Source organism: Balaenoptera borealis (genome assembly GCF_965194805.1).
Source record: "Balaenoptera borealis genome assembly, chromosome: 7".
Lineage (NCBI taxonomy): Eukaryota > Metazoa > Chordata > Mammalia > Artiodactyla > Balaenopteridae > Balaenoptera > Balaenoptera borealis.
Window position 1 is genome coordinate 121,808,323 of NC_138864.1, and position 22,129 is coordinate 121,830,451.

The 22,129-nt window shown below is 37.6% G+C and overlaps 1 protein-coding gene and 1 long non-coding RNA gene across 4 annotated transcripts in view; both read left to right on the forward strand.

The window, feature by feature from the left end:
* Positions 1–22,129, forward strand: part of CNTNAP2 (contactin associated protein 2) — a 2,074,761-nt gene that overhangs the window by 1,176,011 nt on the left and 876,621 nt on the right. For all 3 annotated transcript variants that reach the window (XM_082400459.1, XM_082400458.1, XM_082400460.1), the window contains one exon: positions 4,107–4,278. In XM_082400459.1, coding sequence (XP_082256585.1) covers positions 4,107–4,278 — 172 coding nt within the window. The remainder of the gene's footprint in view (positions 1–4,106; positions 4,279–22,129) is intronic.
* Positions 12,969–22,129, forward strand: part of LOC309632723 — a 31,598-nt gene continuing 22,437 nt past the window's right edge. The window contains exon 1 of the long non-coding RNA XR_014247033.1: positions 12,969–15,684. This is a non-coding gene — a long non-coding RNA (uncharacterized lncRNA). The remainder of the gene's footprint in view (positions 15,685–22,129) is intronic.

The window sequence follows — 22,129 nt, forward strand, 5'->3', positions numbered from 1 at the left end:
AAAATATTCAGCCCTGTTGCCTGTTGTTTGCTTTTCTTGTCCCATCAAGTTACCATTATAATTTACAACAACTTAGATTGGCATTTTAATGTCAAAACAAATAGCAGCATGCTTTTCACTAATGTATATCTGAGTTAAAATTTTAAAACCTTGAAAATGCATGTGTTTCTTTTGTCAACAAGAATAACAAAATGCTGAAAGGACTTCAAATCAGGTATAAAGTTTTTATATGCCAAGTCTTGAAATGGAAATTTCAAACATGCCAGTAAGGTAACATAATTATAATGACCCAGTTCACTGATAGATGCAATTGAGAATGACACAGTTACAATTCACTGTGGGTATTACAACATATCGTCAGATCACCAGTAACTACAACCCATGCATAAACATTGTATTTTTTATTTCAAATTCATAGATATAATAAATTTAAAGGTCTAAGCCAAAACAAGAAAAAGTTTACTTTTTTACTGTTTTTAATTTTTATAATAACTTGGCAAATTTTAGTTGAGTTTAACCTTCTATCCATTTTATATCTATTCATTTCTGACCCTCAAAATCCCAGCTGCAAATTTTTTTCTCCAAACAGTCCTGCTGTTAATCTACTAAGTAGGTTAAATCCTGAGCTTTAGTCACTGAAAGTATCACAGACACTGTTACACGAAGATTTTTTACTGAAATTATATTTGTACATACAGGGAACAATAACAGAAATAAATAATAATATGCTGTTCTCCATTTCAAGGGTAGGAGGGTGTTAGAGCACCCGGAATTTCAGTACCAGAGACTCAACATCTTTAACCCATTGCTAACTATAAGGGAGTGGTCAACATTCTACTAGTACAGTTCTCTTAAAAATGTGTAGGCTTCCTTTGAATGCTGTTTAGCTTTACTTCATTAAACAAGAGCCATATCCACACTTTCATAAAGATAAGCTCTTTTTCACATTGGGCTTCTGCTGACATGCTGAGGGGAAACTGTCTATAAGATTATTAGAACCATTATTGTTTAACTCAGAGGCTCTATAAGACACACCAGTAAGCTGGCTAGAAGTTATTTTGTCTGAATGAATGGTTCTTGGAGGCACCATCTAAGATATTTCTGAGGTCTTAATATGGATTTTATAGCCACACCTCATTATCATCTTTAGATCATGTTTTCCTGGTAGTAGAAATTTGCCATGAAGTGATTTCTTAATTTTTTGCGGACAACATCTGGAGAGACTGAAATTAAGAAAGTATTTTATTTTCCAATCCATCAAGACCTAGCTTCCTCATATTTAACAGTTTGTCTTTAGTTTTTCTCTCTTCTTTTTCCCTTTTACTATAAACAAAGAGAAGACGCCAGAATACTCTGTGTGGAAATGTCCTTAGCTAGATTATGCAGTTCATTAAGTACAGTGTTTTCCTTTCCACATTATCACAGTTTTGCTAAACTTTCCACTGCAACATAGCAATGATCCAGTTTTCTTCCATTTCCAGTAACATTGCTTCCTCACCTTCCTTTCAGTCATTACTGACAACCTCTTCATGAGCCATGAGGCTCCTTGGCTACATTATAATGGACATGTAGTAGTTTGTACTATACTTATCTTCTCCTAGAATGTATCCTGTGTAGAAAAATGAAAGGAATTGACAATTTCAAACTCCAGAATTCATCAGGGCCAAACAACATTGTTATGAGTGACTGATGAAGTCTTGTTTTATGAACTTAACTATACCCATTTGATAGGGATCTGTGTGTTATGCAGCTGCCTTGCTTCTGAGAAGGTCTTGTTCTCACAATAGATCTACCCATTTTGGAATACTTCAAAGCAAGTGTGGATATTTAGAGACTCCCAAGTATTCAAAAAACAGAATCATATGATTGTCTCATTAAGAATAGTCAATAAAGTTACAGCTGGATGTTTTCTCTTTGCTAAGTTTAGACATTAAACTCCATTCAATTTTATCTTGATTAGGCAGAGTGAAAATCATATGTATGCATACAGCTAGTCTAAATAGACCACTTAGCTAAGATCAGCAATTTTCTGAGAGGATTAAGCCAATGCAAATGAAAAAAAAAAAAAAAAAGTGACTCAGAAAAGAAAAAAGAAAAAAAAAAATACCATATGTTTGACATTGAAATAGATGCTTATTTATTTTTAAGCCAAGAAATTAAGTATAATCCTATTTTTACATAGTACTGTGTTGATGGAAAATGATTGTGTACACTTCTGTGATTAATCCTTAAAGAGGATTCAATTGATAATTATTAGATTTTAATTATTGTAACCCATTAATAAAGGGAGAAGGAGATTTCTATTGTTCTAAACTACTGTTACTAGTCAAACAGAATAGGACATTTAAAAACAATCACTTAATGGGGACTTCCCTGGTGGTCCAGTGGGTAGGGCTCCGCGCTCCCAATGCAGGGGGCCTGAGTTTGATCCCTGGTGGGGAAACTAGATCCCGTATGCATGCTACAACTAAGAGTTCACATGCCACAACTAAGAAGCCCACATGCCGCAAGTAGAGATCCCGCATGCCACAACTAAGACCCGGCGCAGCCAAAATAAATAAAATAAATAAATAAATAAAATAAATAAATATTTAAAATAAAATAAAAAATCACTTAATGGTCATTTTTTGGACAATGTTTTTATTGAAAATTCCCTTTTATCCAATTAATGGCACATCCTGATACCAACCCATTTTGTATAAATTGTTTTTTTGCTATAGATATAATATTAGATTGAAAAGAATGTGTGAATAACTTAAGATTTTTTTTTTAATTTTTTTCCTTTTAATTAATTAATTAATTAATTAATTATTTTATTTTTGGCTGCATTGGGTCTTCGTTTCTGCGCGAGGGCTTTCTCTAGTTGTGGCGAGCGGGGGCCACTCTTCATCGCGGTGCGCGGGCCTCTCACTGTCATGGCCTCTCCCGTTGCGGAGCACAGGCTCCAGACGCGCAGGCTCAGTAGTTGTGGCTCACGGGCCCAGTTGCTCCACAGCATGCGGGATCCTCCCAGACCAGGGCTCGAACCCGTGTTCCCTGCATTGGCAGGCAGATTCTCAACCACTGCGCCACCAGGGAAGCCCAACTTAAGATTTTTAAGCAGACAAATTACTACAGTTTAAATTTGCTCTGATAGGTGAAGTTCATTTGGGGGACTTTGTGGAGATATTTAATGGGATCAAGAAATTTTATTCCATATGGCCTACAGATTTTCTATGCATAATATGAATTATGATTTTTTGTATTGAAAAGCATAAAGGCAATTTATTTGTGGTGCTATTTTAAAGTTACTTTGCAATAAAATTTTTAAAATTATTTGATCTCAACCTTAGTATATGTATATCCTACTCTGTAATAGAACCAGTAGTTGCTAACCCTAATAGAAACTTTCTTTTTTTGTTTTGTTATTCATTCTTTTAAACTTCTTTTAGTTTCACTTCTTATCACTTATGCTACCTATACCATGTTAGGTACCTTATATGAGATGGATATTCAGAGCAAGGTGACTGACCCTTATGCCTAAATTTATCTCTTTATGTTTCTTTGGGTTTTATAAATTGGGAAATCATTTGTAATGCAAATGTCTCTTTGGATTGAATTAGATATTAATCTATAAAAGAAACCCACCTTAGTTGATAATAGTAAGTTTAGCTTCTTGACAGCTGAATAACAGACCTCTAAGGAATTAAGAAAATAACAGTAAATATTAAAGACATAAAAGGAAGGAGGTTGGATAGTTGGGAAAGGTCTAAAATTTTACATCCTGATCTCTGAAGACAGGGTCGGATGAAGAAGTGTAGCCGTGAGCAGATGGACAGAGATGTGACAGTGAAAAAGAAGATGTCAAAAGAGAAAATATGAAGGATGCTTCGTAGACATAGACCAGAGACAGACATTTGCCTAGGTTCAACCCTTAACGACTTCCCCTGAAATAATACCGTTTTCTCAAAAGACTTCATTCTTCCACACTGAGTTGCAGCATCAGCAAGGATCAGCGAAACACAGTAGTTGGATACGATGGCTGTGGTCAGGGAAAACACCCAGAGGAGTTTTAGTGAAGCATGCTGGACACACAATTCAACATTCCCATATTTTCTCTCTCACAGGTTATCTGAACCAGATGAATAACTCAAGTCACTCTGTCCTTCAGCCTTCATTCCAAGGATGCATGCAGCTCATTCAAGTGGATGATCAACTTGTAAATTTATACGAAGTGGCACAAAGGAGGCCAGGAAGTTTTGCGAATGTCAGCATTGATATGTGTGCCATCATAGACAGGTAAACGGTCTTTCATCCTTCCTTGAATTGTTCAGATTTTCGGAATTCATGTTTTTGTTGTAGGACAAGTGAAACACCCGAACACTCAACCCTGTAAGGGGTAAGGAGACGGGAGCCATTTGCCATGCCTGTGGCTTTTGTTTGTGATGTTAGCAGTGATGTTTATATCAGGACATGGTTATATATGACAGAACAATATGTGATGTCACATTAACCCATTCAACCTCCCTTGGTGAATGTGAGCATTATGCATGTAGTTTTGCAAGCAACAGCTGGAAAAGGAACTTAGTTTATTTTTAGTTTTGCTTCTGATGCCCACAGCAGAAATGTCCCTCTTCTCCTTGTCTTGGTCATGACTCATCCTCAGTATATGGTCCCCTCTAAATGCCCCTCTTAAAGGAAAAGGAACATTAAAATGTGTTGGCAGGCAGTATAGGGATTTACTGAAGTAGAGTATTTAATGTAGTTGAGTCTGCTTACAAAACAGACATACTGAAATATTATTACAAGATCTCATCTTTGTCAGTTTTTGCAAATCTGGGGAGAAACTTTTTATAAAAACTTAGTTGACCTCTCACATGGTGGAAAGATACAACCTTTACATGAAATATTATGACAGCATTACATGTACTACCTTAACATACTTCTAAACAGTGCCTTTCATTCCAACATGAAAAAATTTCATTTTGAGATGTTTTGCCCACAAACAAACTACATCTAATTTTGAGTTGAATTTAACCCGGTGAATTTAGGTGATATTCTGTCCTATTTTCAAATCTTTTATGAGAGGACTATGTTATTCTGAAAAGAATTTTATTAATTTTATATTTTGAAGGTAAAAGTTCTATAAGTCTTAGCCAGCCCCCAATAAAGTACAGACCTTAAGTCTCTAATAATCTTAATTCATTTAAGAGGGGATCCTTGGGGAAGTCATCCAAAGACATATAATGAATCTTAAAAATATACAAAAATCATCTATTATGAAATAAGCTTGCTTCCATATAATCTTAATAAAGTAGTATTCACATGAATGGTAAATTACAGTTTATGATGTCTGTAGAATGTAACTTTTTAAAGCTTTAATATGTTTATAATAAAATATAACATAGTGCTTATTTTTATTACATATATGCAGATATGGGTCCTGATAGCCTAAACAGTTTATATTTAAACAGAACAGCAAACAATTTTAATAAAAATATACTCCTAATTTTTGAACCATCAATAATGTAATAGCTGTTATTTCTGCCTAAAGCAAGTGGTGGCAATAATCACAAAAACTGAGAGATGAATGTTTTAAGATAATATATTCTGATATTAGATGTGTATTCATAAATTTTAATAATGGTTTTCCATACAGGAAGATTTTCCTTCTTAGTAACAGACAGTATATTGAGTCATTTTAGTACCTTGTTCATTTTCCATGTCAGTAACTTTAATGATACAATAATTTCTGTCAATAATACCCAAGTTAGTTCATCCAGCTTTCGTACTGCTAGATTTTATGGTGATGTTGCTTTTTCACTTCAAACAGCATGTTTTCTGGGCATTAAATTTAAATTGTTTGCTACCAAAGAAGTGCGGGTGAGGTGTTGAGATTTTACTGTTTTACCCCCATGGCAAGATTCGGAGTTAAAATATCTCCAGAAGAAGATTTTGGTAAATGAAGAGAACAGAAGATTGTGGTAAACGAACCAGGCACTCCTGGTAAGGAGAACAACACAAGAGACGATCTAGAATAGGGGATGCAAATTTCAATTTTTGGCATGTAGAGAAATACACAAAATAGTTTTTTGCCAAAATGGCATCTGCAACTGTCTATGTTGCCAAGTATCCTGTAGCTGACAGAACAAGGGATATGTCTTTCTTATCCTCCAGGGTGATAACCGGGAAGAGTGGCTACAGGGAAGTAGTCACCTCTGGTGCATCACAGATTTCCTAAATCCACTATTGAATACGTTTTCTGCTTGTCTTACTTTTTGAGGACAATGACTTCTTTTTTTAGGTATAATTGACGTATAACATTATATTCGTTTCAGGTGTGCAATGTAATGATTTGATATTTACATATATTTTGAAATGATCACCAGGGCAATGATTTCTGCACATTAATTACCAGTGTGTGAAATAGCAGATTCCTTTATTCACCCAAAATGTGCCCAGTTCAAAATCTTAATCTGTGAAGTGCTGTGTTTTTGCATGTATGATACAGGGCTGTATTCACCTTATTCAAACCGTTGAGGGGCTCATTGATGAGCTCACCCTTAATCTGTGTCTTTGCATATGAGAGTACCAGTGACGTTACCCTGTCCTCACATAGCTGTGACCCATCAGATAACATTTTAATGATACATCCCTGGCTGGTTTGATCTTTTCCCCCTCACTGACTGAAACTTTGCAACTGCCTGATCTCTACCATTTTATTTTCAGACTACCTAAGTTCTCCCTAAGCAAGCCTACACTGTCTCTTTCTTACTTTTATCCTTTCAAATTTCAGCTTGATTGATTTGAGAGCTATTTTTGAAAAAATTAAAAAAGCATAAATGAAAATATAGGGTAAAAAAATAGAAATCACAGACATGATTTTTATAAAATGTTTAGAGATTATAGGAGCAGCTGCAATGATTTTATGAGTAGAACTTAGGGAAATAGTTTGGGAAGATGATTCTAAAGGAGTTTTGCTGTGTGTCATACTGAAATAACCTATGAGTTGAACTTCTTTTTCTTTTTTTGGGTGTGGATTTACATGTGCCTTGTTTTGTTTATTTGTTTGCTTTCTGAACACAGCATTGAATCAAGGAAAGAGCAAGCATGCCAAGCTATAGAATTATTTGTTCAGTAGTATTTTCTGAGCGCATCCATGGTGCAGACACTGTTCTAGGCACTTAGGATAAATCATTGAACAACACGGACAAAGATCCTTGCACTTGTGAAGCTCACATTCTGGGGGAAGGGGAGGAAGCACAGATGTGATAAATAAATATTATAGTAAGTTAGAAGGAATAAGTGCTATACAAAAAGAAAGAAAAAAAGTTGAGCAAATCAAGGAGGACTGGCATTTCAACAGATCGGTGTTGAGTTGCTGTTTAAGTAGGTTGGTCAGAGTTAGCCTCAATTATTAGTTCAAGACCTGAAAGAGTAATAGCATTCACCAGTTTGGGGAAAGACCATTGCAGGCTGAGAGAATAGTCAGTGCAGCAAGGCTGCCTGGTATCGTCTAGGGTTAGCAAGGGGCCAGGGTGGCAAGTGTGGAAGGACGAGGAGCAGAGCCGCACAAGAGGAGGCCAGAACAATCCTGGAGGCCAGGTCCTGGAGACCTGTAGGTAACGGTAAGGATTTGGCTTTTATTCTGAGAGAACTAGGGAGTCATTGCAGGTTTCTGAGTAGAGCAGTGGCATGCTTTAGCTTACATTTTTAAAGGATAACTCTGGCTGTGGGAGGAGGAAAGGTAGAAGCTGGGAGCCTGTCATAGTAATCCAGGTGAGAGATGCTGGTGGCCTAAGACTGGGGTGCTGTTAGCACAAGAGGTAGTGTCATGTGGTCAATTCTGAATATACTGAGAAGGGTTGGTCAGTAGGGTTTCTTAATGGATTGGTTTCGAGGCATGAGAGGAAGAGAAGATATAAGGATAAACCGAAATGATTTGGTAACGGGAGCTGGAAGGAAGGAGTTACCATGTCCTCCAGTGGGAAGGCTAGTGGTGGAGAAGATTAGTCATGGGGTGGAAGAAAAAATCAGGAATTCACTGTTGGGCATGAGTTGAAAGGTCTATTGGGCATCTAAGTGGACATTTCAAGAAGGCAGTTGGATACATGTATCTTACAAGCACACATCTGCAGATTAAACAATGAGGTGTTGTGTCTGACAAAATCGTCGTGCTTATCTATTGGAAGACCTCTGGTTTCTTCAACTGTATTTCATAAACAGCAGAAGAACTGGAAAGGGAGAGGGTGAATAGTGGGCAGGAAGCCTCTTCCAATGTCAGGAGCCTGTAGCCTTACCCTTCGAGTGAGACCCTGCTCTTAGGGAGGAGGACTTCATCAAACCCTCAGTTGCTAGAATATTCTCCGTAAACAGTAAGATATCTAGCAGATAATCTCCTTGTTTCTCCTTGCATGAGTACCATTTTTTATCTGCTCCTTTGCGCCCTCACGTTGTTGGTTCTCTGTGGCAGACATCTTCAGGCACCAGACTCAACTCCTGTCCTCAACCCACTTCTCTCTATCCTCTTTCTGGGTGTGAAAATCTGAGAGGCAAAAAGCCTGCAAAAACACTCCTATAACTAAAGTTAGGTTTATTTACTTCCTCCTGCAAGTGGGAACCAAAAGAGAACCAAGGGTCTTCTCAGAGGGAGGTGGGGGAGAGGAAGGGAGTGAGGAAAGGGTAACGGGGGTCTGAGTGAGTCCTGGGAGGGTCCTGGCAGGTACTGGTCATAATTTATAAACTAGGAGAGTTGCTGCACCAGAGGGTGGAACTTGTGAATCCCTGCAGAGCTCTTGCTTGTTTGTCTGTGATTCTGATTCACGTCACATGGAATGGAGAAGCTGGTGTTAAAATATTTTGAGCTGAAGTAAGTGGTGTTCATGACTGGTTTGGCAATTTTTTTTCTGTTTTGTGAGTAACAGTAAAGTCCATTTTGCTCTCTGTGACTTATATCAATCCTAAAATCACCCTTGTAGATTACCTGCCAGGGAGAGATTTTTTTTTTTCTTTGTCATCTGCAGTGATGATGTGGCACAGTCCTGGCTAATGAGAGGTACGCAGATGTCAGCTAAGGTGTTCTGAGAAAACTTCTATTTTTCTGATACAGAGGTCCCCTGTTACTTTCCACTGTCCTTGTTCAAATGCAGACACCATGCCTGCAGCTGTATGACCAAGAAAACCAGAGCACCAGTGAACCACAGTCAGCAACCACCTTCACTCCTTTTTGTGTGAGGAAAAAAAGTAGTCCTTGTTTATTTAAGTCACTGTGAGTCAAATATTATTTTTCTTGGAGCTGAAAGCATCTGTCCTTTTTTCATCCTCCATGTCTAAAATAAACCAATACCATCTTTTTACTAGAACACAGAACAACAAATTCCTGATTATGGAAATGGCTTTGAAAGAAAAGGTGATAAATTTATTTTAGGATATATTAAGTTGCATGCCAGTGATGTCCCCTAGAGATTGGAACCTGGGGACTAAATGGCTGTTTAGAGGCCAAAGCAAATTCATATCGTTAGTCAGCATCTGGTAGAAAACCTGGTAAAAGTAGTTCATTAGAATTAGAATCTTCTATACCTTTTCTATAACCTCCCTTGTAAATATATTAAGAAACAAAACCAGTAAACGTTCTGGATAGCACAGAAAGCGGAAAAGGAAGAGTAGACATCCCAGCTTAAGTACAGCCCACAAAATTCCCCTTGAGAAACTGCGAAGAGACTGGATCCTATTTCTGAGTTAGTAATTAAGTCTTCATTTTTATTTTTGGATGGAAATGCATGATCACAGACCTAGTTTTTGTTTTTTAATTCAATGCTTTCTTTTCAAGAACACCTACCCAGTTTGTTCGATTTTTTTTTTTTTCCTTGAAAGGAAAGTGTAAGATTTTTTATAAGAGCACTTAAATGAGGGTTGGATAGATACAGTGTGAGGTGCTTCAAAACTAAGCTAACTCTGCTGGAAAGGTGAACAATGAATAAATTAATACTGACAATTCAGAAGGAGGTCATGACTTCTTATAAAAGCAAGTTTAAGATTTACAGCCCTGAGATGAAGAATACATGTAACATTTTTTTTCTAAAATTGATCTTCATTTGTTCATAAGCTCCCATTTCCAGTCAGTAGCAGCAAAAAATAAATATTGGAGCACATACCTTCGGGTCTAATAACTATATATATAAGTCAATATGGGATTCAAACTTAGTCAAAGGTCAAGCTCCCATTTGGGGCTCCTGTCCCATTTTAAGTGTCCTCCTTGACTTCTCCAGCATAGCCCTTGGGTCAGGCCCAGCTAACTATGTAACATCATCAGAGGATTGGGTTCTGCTCTACTCAGGTTCCTTCTGGGCTCCCCACTGCTCTGGCAGTTCTTCCTCCTGGCTGTGGGATAAGCCTTGGCTCCTGCTGGGCTCATGTTTTGGGATTTGGGTAAGAAGGTAACCTGTCCCAGTTTGTCAAGGACTGTCTTGCTTTTAGGATTGAGAATCCTTTACCTGGAGAAACCCCGCAGTTCTGGGTAAACCACGATGGTTGGTCACTCAAGATCCATGTACCTTCTGGGCACTGATCTTCTCCTAAGTTCCCTTTCTGGTCTACCAGCCATCCAAGCACTTGTATAGACCCCCATAGGGACACACAGTGATTTTGAGATCTCTTGCGAACTTTGTACAAGCTGAGTGGGAGTGGGGAGTGGGGATAACTATCTTAGGCCCCGCTCTGGCTCAGCATATCATGCTCTGTCTTTACTCTGTACACCTCAGGCTGACATGGGGCCTCTTATAAATCAGATTCCCAAAGGCGGAAAGCAAGGCACAAGCCACCACTGCCAGAGGATTTATAAGTCTCTGTTGAGATTCATTCAGTCAATAAACACTTACTAAAGATCACTCAGTGAACATTTCTTCCTGGAGCTTTAATGCTGAGGTAGTGGAGGGAGGGTTGTTGATCAGACCTTATGCTGTGCTAATACTATGTTCCTCTCCTTTGTTCTCAAAGACAGACCTGTTTCAACCCCAGAGCCCCAGGGCTTTAGACCATCTTCCCAAAATTGAATCTGCATGTCTACTAACTTTGTGTTCCAGTCCAGGGTCCAGAGGTGAACTCTCCCAGCCCCCACTCCTTGTGAAACATGTCGCTGATCCACTGAACAAGAAAAATAAATAAAATCAAAACTTTGACTTGAAATATCTAAAAATTATTTCCGCTATAGGGAAAGGAAGGCTTTTCTCACAAACATGGGTATTTCTGCAGTGAAATATTATGAAATATTTATGGTATTTATGCCAGATTTCCTTTCTGTTTCACCTGGATATTGCTACCTGCAAATTGCCACCCTGTGGCTCTGGCACCTTTTCATAGATTTGCAGGCTGATGGTTCCTTCCATTCTTCTTTACAAATGTTCATGTGGTCACTTAGGCTGGTGTCAAACTGTGCTAGTGCTTCTTTTACACTGGGAAACATTTTGTCTTCTATCATTAGACTCTTGTTACAAAACTGTAGGTTTCCGGGAATATCTTACTTTCACTTCATGATAATTACGCAAAAGTGGTAAAGGAGGCAGAAAGTCCCTCAGATAAACTTCAGATTATTCAGAACTTCACGCCTGTTCAATTCTGACTTCACTGTGGCTCGGATCCCATCAGACTTCAAAGGAGCAAAGAACAGGTCAGCTGGAACTCATTCCCTGAGAACTGGAGCCAGCAAGCAATTTTCCAGGCATGAAACTAGATTTCTTTTTGGGAAACACCCTTCAAAAACACCCTTAGGATAGAAGGTATTCAGGGTCCTAAAACCAGATCTCTAGCTCAAAATAAAAAACAAAAAAAGACTAGTTACATAATTCAGTTTTAATTTTCATATATGACAGTTCATATTGTGATTCTTTATTCTTGGTATGTTTACTTTGTCTCTTCACCTTATCTCAGTTGACTCCCCATCTCAGATTCCATCCATTTTATATTGCAAATGGCTGTGTTCTTTCCTTCTTTGAGCTTAATCAAATTATTTATTAGTAGATTTCTGGAAAGCCCTGTTTCCTCATGCTAGATCTGATTCATTTCTGGTGTTAGAAGCATGGATCTCTGTATAAATTTTCTTGGCCTTCCAAGCTAAACCCAGACTCCCCTTTAGTCTTTAACTGCATTGCCAGAGCCATTGGGTTTCCTATAGAAGGATCCAGAGAGGAGTATCCTGTTGATATGTAAACATTTAAACCATAGTCATCTATCTTAGCAAAAAAAACATAAGCTCAATGACGTAAAAGTATCACACACCCAGGTGAACCCATGTTCAAGTCAGTTGCCTCTCTGAAGTGATGTGAAGTGGTTTCATTTTTAAGTACAAGTAAAGTACTAGAGTGACAAAACTTATTTTTTTTTAACATCTTTATTGGAGTATAATTGCTTTACATTGTTGTGTTAGTTTCTGGTGTATAACAAAGTGAATCAGCTATACGTATACATATATCCCCATATCCCCTCCCTCTTGCGTCTCCCTCTGACCCTCCCTATCCCACCCCTCTAGGTGGTCACAAAGCACTGAGCTGATCTCCCTGTGCTATGCAGCTGCTTCCCACTAGCTATCTGTTTTACATTTGGTAGTGTATATATGTCCATGCTACTCTCTCACTTTTTTTTCCTTTGAATTTTATTTTATTTATTTTTTATACAGCAGGTTCTTATTATTTATCTATTTTATACATATTAGTGTATACATGTCAATCCCAACCTCCCAATTCATCCCACCACCCCCACCCCCTGCCACTTTCCCCCCTTGGTGTCCATACGTTTGTTCTCTACATCTGTGTCTCTATTTCTGCCCTGCAAACCGGTTCATCTGTACCATTTTTCTAGGTTCCACATATATGCATTAATATACGATATTTGTTTTTCTCTTTCTGACTTACTTCACTCTGTATGGCAGTCTCTAGATCCATCCACGTCTCTGCAAATGACCAAATTTCATTCCTTTTTATGGCTGAGTAATATACCACATCTTCTTTATCCATTCGTCTGTCGATGGGCATTTAGGTTGCTTCCATGACCTGGCTATTGTAAATAGTGCTGCAGTGAACATTGGGGTCTTTTGAATTATGGTTTTCTCTGGATATATGCCCAGTGGTGGGATTGCTGGGTCATATAGTAATTCTATTTTTAGTATTTTAAGGAATCTCATACTGTTCTCCATAGTGGCTGTATCAATTTACATTCCCAGCAACAGTGCAAGAGGGTTCCCTTTTCTCCACACACTCTCCAGCATTTGTTGTTTGTAGATTTTCTGATGATGCCCATTCTAACTGGTGTGAGGTGATACCTCATTGTAGTTTTGATTTGCATTTCTTTAATAATTAGTGATGTTGAGCAGCTTTTCATGTGCTTCTTGGCCATCTGTATGTCTTCTTTGGAGAAATGTCTATTTAGGTCTTCTGCCCATTTTTGTATTGGGTTGTTTGTTTCTTTAATATTGAGCTGCATGAGCTGTTTATATATTTTGGAGATTAATCCTTTGTCCGTTGATTCATTTGCAAATATTTTCTCCCATTCTGAGGGTTGTCTTTTTGTCTTGTTTGTAGTTTCCTTTGCTTTGCAAAAGCTTTTAAGTTTCATTAGGTCCCATTTGTTTATTTTTGTTTTTATTTCCATTACTCTAGGAGGTGCATCAAAAAAGATCTTACTGTGATTTATGTCAAAGAGTGTTCTTCCTGTGTTTTCCTTAAGAGTGTTATAGTGTACGGTCTTACATTTAGGTCTCTAATCCATTTTGAGTTTACTTTTGTGTATGGTGTTAATGAGTGTTCTGATTTCCTTCTTTTACATGTAGCTGTCCAGTTTTCCCAGCACCACTTACTGAAGAGACTGTCTTTCCTCCATTGTATACCCTTGCCTCCTTTGTCATAGATTAGTTGACCATAGGTGTGTGGGTTTATCTCTGGGCTTTCTATCCTGTTCCATTGATCTATATTTCTGTTCTTGTGCCAGTACCATATTGTTTTGATTAGTGTAGCTTTGTAGTATAGTCTGAAGTCAGGGAGTCTGATTCCTCCAGATCTGTTTTTTTCCCTCAAGACTGCTTTGGCTATTCGGGGTCACTCTCTCACTTCTTCCCAATTAATGCTCCCTTCTCCCCGTGTCCTCACGTCCTTTCTCTATGTCTGCATCTTTATTACTGTCCTGTCCCTAGGTTCTTCAGAACCTTTTTATTTTTTTAGATTCCATATATATGTGTTAGCATATGGTATTTATTTTTCTCTTTCTGACTTACTTCACTCTGTATGACAGACTCTAGGTCCATCCACCTCACTACAAATAACTCAGTTTTGTTTCTTTTTATGGCTGAGTAATATTCCATTGTATATATGTGCCACATCTTCTTCCATTCATCTGTCGATGGACACTTAGGTTGCTTCCATGTCCTGGCTATTGTAAATAGAGTTGCAATGAACATTGTGGTAAATGTCTCTTTTTGAATTATGGTGTTCTCAGGGTATATGCCCAGTAGTGAGATTGCTGGGTCACATGGTATTTCACTTTTTAGTTTTTTAAGGAACCCCCATACTGTTCTCCATAGTGGCTGTATCAATTTACATCCCCACCAAAAGTGTAAGAAGATTCCCTTTTCTCCACACCCTCTCTGGCATTTATTGTGTCTAGAGCTTTTGATGATGACCATTCTGACCCGTGTGAGGTGATACCTCATTGTAGTTTTGATTTGCATTTCTCTAATGATTAGCGATGTTGAGCATCCTTTCATGTGTTTGTTGGCAATCTGTATATCTTCTTTGGAGAAATGTCTATTTAGGTCTTCTACCCATTTTGGGATGGGTTGTTTGTTTTTTTGATATTGAGCTGCATGAGCTGCTTGTGTACTTTGGAGATTAATCCTTTGTCAGTTGCTTCATTTGCAAATAGTTTCTCCCATTCTGAGGGTTGTCTTTTGGTCTTGTTTATGGTTTCCTTTGCTGTGCAAAAGCTTTTAAGTTTCATTAGGTCCCATTTGTTTATTATTGTTTTTATTTCCATTTCTCTAAGAGGTGGGTCAGAAAGGATCTTGCTATGATTTATGTCATAGAGTGTTCTGCCTGTGTTTTACTCTAAGAGTTTTATAGTGTCTGGCCTTATATTTAGGTCTTTAATCCCTTTTGAGTTTATTTTTGTGTATGGTGTTAGGGGCTGTTCTAATTTCCTTCTTTTACATGTAGCTGTCCAGTTTTCCCAGCACCACTTATTGAAGAGGCTGTCTTTTCTCCATTGTATATTCTTGCCTCCTTTGTCATAGATTAGTTAACTATAGGTGTGTGGGTTTATTTGTGGGCTTTGTGTCCTGTTCCATTGATCTACATTTCTGTTTTTATTCCAGTTCCATACTGTCTTGATTACTGTAGCTTTGCAGTATAGTCTGAAGTCAGGGAGCCTGATTCCTCCAGCTCCATTTTTCTTTCTCAAGACTGCTTTGGCTATTCGGGGTCTTTTGTGTTTCCATTACAAATTGTGCAATTTTTTGTTCCAGTTCTGTGAAAAATGCCACTGATAGTTCGATAGGGATTGCCTTGAATCTGTAGGTTGTTTTGGGTAGTATAGTCATTTTCACAATGTTGATTCTTCCAATCCAAGAACATGGTATATTTCGCCATCTGTTTTTATCATCTTTAATTTTTTTCATCAGTGTCTTATAGTTTTCTGCATACAGGTTTTTGTCTCCTTTGGTAGGTTTATTCCTTTAATTTCTTTCATCAGTGTCTTATAGTTTTCTGCATACAGGTTTTTGTCTCCTTTGGTAGGTTTATTTACACTCAATGGTAAATATGAGTGTCTCCTTAATTTCTCTTTTAGATTTTTTATCATTAGTGTATAGGAATGCAAGAGATTTCTGTGCATTAATTTTGTATCCTGCTATTTTAGCAAATTCATTGACTAGCTCTAGTAGTTTTCTGGTAGTATTTTTAGGATTCTCTGTGTATAGTATCATGTCATCTGCAAACAGGGACAGCTTTACTTCTTGTTTTCCAATTTGGGTTCCTTTTATTTCTTTTCTTCTCTGTTTGCTGTGGCTAAAACTTCCAAAACTATGTTGAATAATAGTGGGGAGAGTGGACAACTTTGTCTTGTTCCTGATCTTAGTGGAAATGGTTTCAGTTTTTCACCATTGAGAATGATGTTGGCTGTGGGTTTGTCATATATGGCCTTTATTATGTTGAGGTAAGTTCCCGCTATGCCTACTTTCTGGAGAGTTTTTATCATAAATGGGTGTTGAATTTTGTCAAAAGCTCTTTCTGAATCTACTGAGGTGATCATGTGGTTTTTATGCTTCAATTTGTTAATATGTTGTATCACATTGATTGATTTGCGTATATTGAAGAATTCTTGCATTCCTGGGATAAACCACACTTGATCATGGTGTGTGATCCTTTTAATGTGCTGCTGAATTTTGTTTGCTAGTATTTTGTGAGGATTTTTGCATCTATGTTCATCAGTGATATTGGCCTGTAGTTTTCTTTTTTTGTGACCACTTTTTCTGGTTTTGGTATCAGAGTGATGGTGGCCTCATAGAATGAGATTGGGACTGTTCCTCCCTCTGCTATATTTTGGAAGAGTTTGAGAAAGATAGGTGTTAGATCTTCTTTAAATGTTTGACAGAATGTGCCTGTGAATCCATCTGGTTCTGGGCTTTTGTTTGTTGGAAGATATTTAATCACAGTTTCAATTTCAATGCTTGTGATTGGTCTGTTTATATTTTCTATTTCTTCCTGGTTCAGTCTCGGAAGGTTGTGCTTTTCTAAGAGTTTGTTCATTTCTTCTAGATTGTCTATTTTATTGGCATAGAGTTGCTTGTAGTAATCTCTCATGATCCTTTGTATTCCTGCAGTGTCAGTTGTTACTTCTCCATTTTCATTTCTAATTCTGTTGATTTGAGTCTTCTCCCTTTTTTTCTTGATGAGTCTGGCTAATGGTTTATCAATTTTGTTTATCTTCTCAAAGAACCAGCCTTTAGTTTTATTGACCTTTGCTATCGTTTCCTTCATTTCTTTTTCATTTATTTCTGATCTGATCTTTATGATTTCTTTCCTTGTGCTAACTGGGTTTTTTTGTTGTTGTTGTTCTTCTTTCTCTAATTGCTTTAGGTATAAGGTTACAGTTGTTTATTTGAGATTTTTCTTGTTTCTTGTGGTAGGATTGTATTGCTATAAACTTCTGTCTTAGAACTGCTTTTGCTGCATCCCATAGGTTTTGGGTTGTCGTGTTTCCTTTGTCATTTACTTCTAGGTATTTTTTGATTTCCTCTTTGATTCCTTCAGTCATCTCTTGGTTATTTAGTAGTGTATTGTTTAGCCTCCATGTGTTTGTATTTTTCCAGTGTTTTTCCTATAGTTGATATCTAGTCTCATAGTGTTGTGGTTGGAAAAGATATTTGATATGATTTCAATTTTCTTAAATTTACCAAGGCTTGATTTGTGGCCCAAGATATGATCTATCCTGGAGAATGTTCCGTGAGCATTTGTGAAGAAAGTGTATTCTGTTGTTTTTGGATGGACTGTTGTATAAATATCAGTTATGTCCATCTTGTTTAATGTGTCATTTAAAGCTTGTGTTTTCTTATTTATTTTCATTTTGGAAGATCTGTCCATTGGTGAAAGTGGGGTGTTAAAATCCCCTACTATGATTGTGTTACTGTCGATTTCCCCTTTTATGGCTGTTAGCATTTGCCTTATGCATTGAGGTGCTCCTATGTTGGGTGGTTAAATATTTATGATTGTTATATCTTTTTGCTGGATTGATCCCTTGATCATTATGTAGTGTCCTTCTTTGTCTCTTGTAATAGTCTTTATTTTAAAGTCTATTCTGTCTGATATGAGAATTGCTACTCCAGCTTTCTTTTGATTTCCATTTGCATGGAATATCTTTTTCCATTCCCTCACTTTCAGTCTGTATGTGTCCCTAGGTCTGAAGTGTGTGTCTTGTAGACAGCATATATATTAGTCTTGTTTTTGTATCCATTCAGCCAGTCTGTGTCTTTTGATTGGAGCATTTAATCCATTTACATTTAAGGTAACTATCAATATGTATGTTCCTATTACCATTTTCTTAATTGTTTTGGGTTTGTTATTGTAGGTCTTTTCCTTCTCTTGTGTCTCCTGCCTAGAGAAGTTCCTTTAGCATTTGTTGTAGAGCTGGTTTGGTGGTGCTGAATTCTCTTAGCTTCTGCTTGTCTGTAAAGGTTTTAATTTCTCCATCAAATCTGAATGAGATCCTTGCTGGGTAGAGTAATCTTGGTTGTAGGTTTTTCCCTTTCATCACTTTAAATATGTCCTGCTACTCCCTTCTGGCTTGCAGAGTTTCTGCTGAAAGGTCAGCTGTGAACCTTATGGGGATCCCCTTGTATGTTATTTGTTGCTCCTCCCTTGCTGCTTTTAATATTTTTTCTTTGTATTTAATTTTTGATAGTTTGATTAATATGTGTCTTGGCATGTTTCTCCTCAGATTTATCCTGTATGGGACTCTCTGTGATTCCTGGACTTGGTTGACTATTTCCTTTCCCATATTAGGGAAGTTTTCAACTATAATCTCTGCAAATATTTTCTCAGTCCCTTTCTTTTTCTTTTCTTCTTCTGGGACCCCTATAATTCGAATGTTGGTGCGTTTAATATTGTCCCAGAGGTCTCTGAGACTGTCCTCAATTCTCTTCATTCTTTTTTCTTTATTCTGCTCTGCAGTAGTTATTTCCACTATTTTGTCTTCCAGGTCACTTATCCTTTCTTCTGCCTCAGTTATTCTGTATTGATTCCTTCTAGAGAATTTTTAATTTCATTTATTGTGTTGTTCATCATTGTTTGTTTGCTCATTATTTCTTCTGGGTCCTTGTTAAGCATTTCTTGTATTTTATCCATTCTATTTCCATGATTTTGGGTCATTTTTACTATCATTACTCTGAATTCTTTTTCAGGTAGACTGCCTATTTCCTCTTCATTTGTTTGGTCTGGTGGGTTTTTACCTTGCTCCTTCATCTGCTGCGTATTTCTCTGTCTTCTCATTTTGCTTAAGCTATTGTGTTTGAGGTCTCCTTTTCGCAGGCTGCAGGTCTAGTTCCCATTGTTTTTGGTGTCTGCCCCCAGTGGGTAAGGTTGGTTCAGTGGGTTGTGTGGGCTTCCTGGTGGAGGGGACTGGTGCCTGTGTTCTGGTGGATGAGGCTGGATCTTGTCTTTCTCGTCGGCAGGACCGAGTCCAGTGGTGTGTTTTGGGGTGTCTGTGAACTTACTATGATTTTAGGCAGCCTCTCTACTAATGGGTGGGTTTGTGTTCCTGTCTTGCTAGTTGTTTGGCATGGGGCGTCCAGCACTGGAGCTTGCTGGTCATTGAGTGGAGCTGCGTCTTAGCATTGAGACGGAGATCTCTGGGAGAGCTCTTGCTGATTGATACTACGTCGGGCCGGGAGGTCTCTGGTGGGCCAGTGTCCGGAACTCAGCTCTCCCATCTCTGAGGCTCAGGCCTGACACCCGGCCGGAGCACCACAACCCTGTCAGCCACACGGCTCTCACTGGACACATTCCTGGAGTCTTCCTCTCTGAAGCGTTCAGAAGCGCTCCTAAAGGAGATAGGGGTGGCAGGATGCTGGGGCCACTGGGCCCATGGACTTCTTGCACTGGAAATCTGCTTCTGTTAGAAATCAGAATCCTCTTCCCGTGTGGCAGCACCACAGCAAGATGCCAGATTGGTGCAAATTCCCTCCACACCTTCTGAGCTCTACCCTCAGAGGATGTCAAGGCCAGAGAAGTCAAGAGCCTTCTTTAGTTTGATGGGAAGGGTCAGCCGTGCTTTAATGGTCCTTCACGTGTTCTCTTTATATGACTAAGAGGGCAGTCTTTTGGAGGCACTTGGCTCCTTTCTTTTTGCATCAATTCCAAAGTGATATAAGCAGCTCTGGAATTCCACTGCCTTCAGCGTGATTCTTTCTCTTGTCTGCTTATAGCACTCCCAGCACCCCCTTCTAATCAACAGGAAAGAATGACAAAACTTATTTTTAATGAGAAAATACAGTAGTGAAATGCCAGAGGAGATAACTCTCCTAGGAGAAAAGGAAAAAAAAAAAAGTTGAATTAACTGTTTTAAGATGCAACAGCAGCCTTATTCTTCTTTGATGTATTGCATGTATTAGGACAAAAGAAAACTGTATTTACTTTTGGTGTGGCATATAGCTGTGCTTTGACATTTAAATCCCAAGGAGGGCCTGGTGCATAAAAGTAATGTCAGACAATAATTATGTGTTTGAAGATAAGCAGGAAGGAAAAAGATAAATAATTTTAACATGTAGCTAAATCAACTACAGAGAGATTTAAATGAGTCATTAACTTTCATTTCTTGTTTTTGATATTAGATTACCTGAAAAATAAAAACAAAAGCAAGTAATTAAAGAATATATTTAAAACATCTGCCTTAACAAATATTTTCTTCTTAAGATAATTGCTTTTGTCAATTTCTTAGCTATATTGCAAAATTTTGAATGAACTCTAAGAACTCATTTAACTGCCCTCCCCTTAAAGCAACCTTATGGATTAATAGACACCATTCACTTTGTAAAATATAGGGAATGATCCCATAGCCTGGTGGATGAAGAGCTGGAGCTAGTAGGCTACCATCTTTCACCCCTTGTACTCTCCCACATGCTGTGTAGGAGTTAGGTGTTCTTCCCCAGGTATGTTTATGCAAGTCATACCTGTTATTGTAATAACATGGTCCAATTAAATACTAACTACACTTTTAAGTAGGTAGGGACAGAAAGTAGTTTCCATTAAAGCCAAATTAAAAAGTTTTAGAAAAGCAAGTGGCCAGAAACAAACAAAACCATCAGTTTAGGTACGATGGACAAGGCCAATGTAAAAATTTGCAGGTTCGTTGGTGACTTTAGTTTTCACTACACTTTAAGAAGCCAAGACTGGAAATCAAGGGTGATGGAAATGGTTCATCAAAAAAACAGTTACAATCAGCGGTCCCATACCCAATGACTCCAGAGCAAATCCCTCTGGCAAGTGAGTTATTGAATTTACATGGTGAAGGGTTTTAAGTTAATTAAAATGATTAAGATAAGTATCCTACTAATGTTTAGTTTCTTTACTTCTTACTTCTGTAATCTGGAAAAATAAGGAAGTAGAATTCGCTTTTTTCTTTTGCTTTCTATATTTCAAATAATGGAGAGAGAGAGAGAGAAGGAGGGAAGGAAAGAAGAAGAAAGGAAAAGAAGGAAGGGAAGGAGGAAGGTAGGAAGGAAAGAAAAGAAAGAAAGAAAGAAAGAAAGAAAGAAAGAAAGAAAGAAAAGAAAGGGAAGGAAGGAAGGAAGAAAGAAAAAGGAAGAAAGAAAGGAAAACTATTAATTCACATTGCGTTCTGGTTTATTGATATGAGGCATTATCTACTTTCATTAAAATAGAAATCAGGATAAAAATTAAACAATGCTGTCTATTTATTATTGCAGTTTTAAAATGATATTTCTTTGAGAATTTTCCTTTGCTATTTAAATTATCCATGACCTGAGAAGAAGGAGAGAGTAGTCATAGATTTTTCTGTGCCAGGAAAAACAGCTTTATTAAGACTTGGGACTTGTCATTATATTTATTTCATTTGTTAATTTGTTAATTTCATTTGTTAATTGAACAAAAATACTTCCTCTCCCTGTGATTGTATTTATACTACCTAAAAACTAGTTTCAGGAGGGTTAACAAGCTAAATGTTTTAGATAACATTGTTTAAAATTCTGCAAGGTACCCATTGTCCTACTAGAGATAAATACTTCTTCATTGCCTGTGTCTTTGAATTCATGGAGGAACTTACTAGAGTCTGAATCTCATTTTGTTTACCAAATCCTGCTTACATCAAAAAGAATGCTACATGAGCAAGAGGGGAATGCAGATGGAAGGGGTGGGGAGTATGTGCGTGTTTGTTTGGAATGTTGTTGAAAAGCAAATCTGTAGTAAATTTTAACAGACAAATTGTAGTATCTGAGAAGGGTCTCTTAATCAGTAAATAGATTGATTTAAATAGATCATAATCTACAATTGTGATAAAGAGAGACCCTCTAAGTAGAATGCAACATTTGTTTATAAGATTAACTTAGTTTGCCTTAAACAAGTGGTGCCTGTAAACTTTTACTCCAGTAGCTTCATGA